This window comes from Phragmites australis, chromosome 6 (genome assembly GCF_958298935.1).
Source record: "Phragmites australis chromosome 6, lpPhrAust1.1, whole genome shotgun sequence".
NCBI classification, from domain to species: Eukaryota; Viridiplantae; Streptophyta; class Magnoliopsida; order Poales; family Poaceae; genus Phragmites; species Phragmites australis.
In genome coordinates, this window is record NC_084926.1 from 11,077,409 (window position 1) to 11,080,942 (window position 3,534).

General features: G+C 55.1%; 1 protein-coding gene across 1 annotated transcript; it reads right to left on the reverse strand.

Annotated features, from left to right (window-relative positions):
• Window positions 1-793: 793 nt before the first annotated feature.
• Window positions 794-2,801, reverse strand: LOC133921659 (GATA transcription factor 5-like). The gene is made up of 3 exons (XM_062366631.1): window positions 2,593-2,801; window positions 2,144-2,473; window positions 794-2,035 (listed from the first exon to the last, which is right to left on the reverse strand). The coding sequence occupies exons 1-3, from the start codon at window positions 2,758-2,760 to the stop codon at window positions 1,259-1,261; spliced, it is 1,275 nt and encodes a 424-aa protein (XP_062222615.1). The 5' UTR covers window positions 2,761-2,801; the 3' UTR covers window positions 794-1,258.
• Between the last annotated feature and the right edge of the window lie 733 nt (window positions 2,802-3,534).

Sequence of the window (3,534 nt, forward strand, 5' to 3'; positions counted from 1 at the left end):
TGAAGAAGTCCCACAAGAAAAACGACATACACGTACACACATCGATTGAGAAGCGCTTCTCATTTCCAGTCATCTAAAATTTAGAGAACTGGCTTTTTGGCTATATAAACTACCTCAAACAGCTTATAGATAACAGAACCCAAAAAAACCCACCGCGACCAACAGAAATTTTGAAAGCGCGGTGCGGGCGTGCCCATGGACCACGGGCACCCGGCCGGCACATCACGAGGCTCGGCACGCCAGCATCCCAGTGCTGCTGCTGCCAAAGCATACGAATGGATTGAGTATTAAAGTGCGCGGTGCGCGAACTCCGATGCACCTGGCCAGAATCGCTGGCCCCGAGGGCAAAAGAAAAAGGGTTTTGGTTGGTTCGGCGTAAACTCGCGCCCGCCCATGCACCCCGTATACCAGACGGACAGCGCCTCAGCGTAGCAGCAGTACGGAGATGCCGCTACGAGGATTTCCAATCCAATTGAGTAATGTTCTCGCAGAGCCGGAAATCTAGCAACGATGTTCACCTTCATCTATCCACGCAGGCACAGCTTCTTCAACCCGTGTGCTATACCCCTTTCTAGCAGAACCGGAAAAAAAAAGGCAGAGTAACAATGCTCTCAGTTTGAGTAATGTTCTCTCAGAGCCGGAAATCTAGCAACGATATTCACCTTCATCTATCCACGCAGGCACATCTTCTTCAACCCGTGTGCTATACGCCTTTCTAGCGGAACCGGAAAAAAAAGGCAGAGTAACAATGCTCTCAGTGTGATAACTAGCAGTAGCATGGGACAGATGGATATGAAAAATATGGCATCAACAATGTGAAGTGATGATAGATTGATACAGGCAAAGGCACAACAAACACTCTATTCCTCCGAACCCTGGGTTAAAACAAGGGAGTCAGTTTCTTGTTTCGCACCAAGGCACACCTAACATTGTTGTCACTTGTGCCTCTCTAAAGCCTCAGCTTTTCAACCTAATAGGCCAAGAAGCAAAGCTTTTCTTGTGAAGAGTTGGACTTCTTTACTACTGGCACAAGTACTATGGTCATACCCTAACAAACTAAAACCTACTTAAACCATAGAAATATTAATCCCTACACCTAACTCGACCTAATGATCCTTCTACAGTTCTGAATTCTAGCTACTAGTACAGCAGAACTAAATGGAGAAATGAAAAAAAAATCAAGTAAGGTACAACATGCTAATAATACGATAGGAAAAAAATGTACAGCCGCCCCAGCGGGGAGGGGAGGCTAGCTAGCCTAGAACGACGGGACGGCCGGCGCGGCGGCCGGAACCGGGACGAGGACTCCTTCCTTCTTGCGGCGCATCTCGAGCACCTTGCGGTGGGAGTTGGAGTGGATGCTGCTCACGAACGTAGGGCTGCACGCCGGGCGGTACTCCGGGAGGAGCCGGCCGGACTTGTAGCGGACCCCGCAGGCGTTGCACAGCGTCTTGGCGCCCTCGGGGCCGGCGCGCCACTGTGGAGTCTTCTGGACGCCACAGTGGCTGCAGCGGCGGTCGCCTGGGACCGGCAGGGAGGCTGCACCGCCCGCGAACTGGGGCGGCGGGTGGTGCTTCGGCTTGCGGCCGCGCTTCTTGGGCTTGCCATTCTTTCCGTGCTTGCTGTGCTTAGACTTCTTGGGTTGGCGCGGCGCCTCGTCGAGGAGGTGCGCGGCCAAGAACGGGGACGAGTCCGCGGGCAGGAGGAGCAGCGGCGAGAAAGAGGCGGACGAGGAGCAGGACGACGTCGTGGTCGTGGAAGACGACGACGTCGAGTCCGATAGTGGCGCCGCGCCGGACAGCGACCACACAGACGCGCGCGAGCGCTTGCTGCGCTTCGCCTTCACCGGCACCAGCGCCTCCGTCGATAGCGCGCATATTGTCGGGCTCCGCTTAGGGTCCATCGCTGACACCGCGCCTTCCAGCGGCCGTCGCGCAGCTAAGGGTGCCGCGGGGAGCTTTGGAAGCGGCGGGAGCTCGGCGAGCGAGTCGTCCATGATACGGGACACCCACTCCAGCTCTTCCGCGTCATGCGCCTGCACAGCACGCACCAAAATCTCAACAACCAAGGCACAGAAACGGAAACCTTAAAAATGACGCCGCCTTGCCGGCGAAGACGGGGTCAAACGACGTCAAACTCTTACCGGCAACGGCAGGTCAATCACCGGCGGCGGCGGCGGCATGAGCTCGTAGGAGACCACCGACGACCCGTGTGAGTCACTGGATAACTTGTCCTCCACCACGGCCGCCGCTGGCGCCGCCTCGCCCTGCTCGGCGCCGTCCTTGTCCACCTCGCAGAGCTCCTCCAGGTCCAGCAGGTCCTCCACCGAGAACCCCTCGCCTAAGAACCCCACACCCCTGTCCACTGCCGCCAAAACTGCCGGCCCGGCAGCGGCGGCGGCGGCCATCTCCTCCTCCGCCTCGTACGGCCTGAGGCTACTCCTCAGCGCGGCCATCCTCCCCTCCCTCTCCACCTGAAACCGCACACAGAAAACCAAGAGAACGAAACCTATCATCAGTTTCAAGGACTGCCAAAAAAAAAGTAACCTTTCTAGCTACAGCCGCCGCGCACGTCTGAGCACGAGACCCTTACCAGCGAGCCGTGGTGGTGCGCGACGAACGACGCCATGGCGGGAGCGGCTGCAGAGGAGCAGGAGCGGGTGAAAAGGGAAGGCGAGGAGGGGGAGGAGGCGTGGAGGAAGTGGGAAGCAGGGGAAAAGGCAGCAGCAGGGGCGGAAGAGATGAGCGTCCGGTGGGTCATTGAATGGCTACCAAAGTCCCGTGTCCGCAGCAAATGTACTGTGCACAGTTTTCCCTCGCTCTCCGTTCGCTTCTCACCAGTATTTGGAGCATTTTCTGAAGAATAATTAAATTACACCTTCTATATTAAAAAATTCATCTTCTATATCTCTTTATACTTTAATAGACTATTTGTATTTCACCTTCCATATTCCATCCTTCTATATTTTAATATTCTTTTTAACTAACCACATATTTATAACCACTAGATATTACTAGCAAAATAAAGCCGCTCAACAAACAGAAGTAGCACAACAAAAAACGAAAATGATAATGTTCGGGTGTTCGACGTATCGGACGGTTTGCTCAGCCCACAGCCTATCATCGATAATTAGTCCAGCTCACCCTCGATCATTAACACTAATCATGTCGCCCCCCACGGCCCCACCCCCGTCACTTTGCTCTAGTCGCCTTCGCCTTGCCTCCTCCGCCACTCCCCCCACTCGATACGACCTCTTGCCGCCCCATCCCTCAGCCACCACTCCATTTCCAGATTCATCTCCCCACAGCTCAATCAGCTCCACTTCTTTCATCTCATCCTTCTCCCTTTTCAAATTGGCTCATATTTGACAGCAGCACTACGTCCATCGGCTAGCTCGTTCGACGGACCAGCTCGAGCTTTGTGGATCAAGCTGTGGTAGTAGATCTAGTGGCCAATGCGAGATGAGTCATAGGGTCAGGGTGACGAGGCAGGGGGAGCGAGGCTGGGAGCTCAGCGGCCCCAGCATCGTCCGCG

Coding starts and splice junctions, on each gene's coding strand:
- LOC133921659 (XM_062366631.1), bottom strand. CDS start 2,760: ATGACCCACCGGACGCTCATCTCTTCCGCCCCTGCTGCTGCCTTTTCC. Junction 2,474..2,592: donor CGCACCACCACGGCTCGCTG/GTAAGGGTCTCG, acceptor GTGCGGTTTCAG/GTGGAGAGGGAGGGGAGGAT. Junction 2,036..2,143: donor TGATTGACCTGCCGTTGCCG/GTAAGAGTTTGA, acceptor CGTGCTGTGCAG/GCGCATGACGCGGAAGAGCT.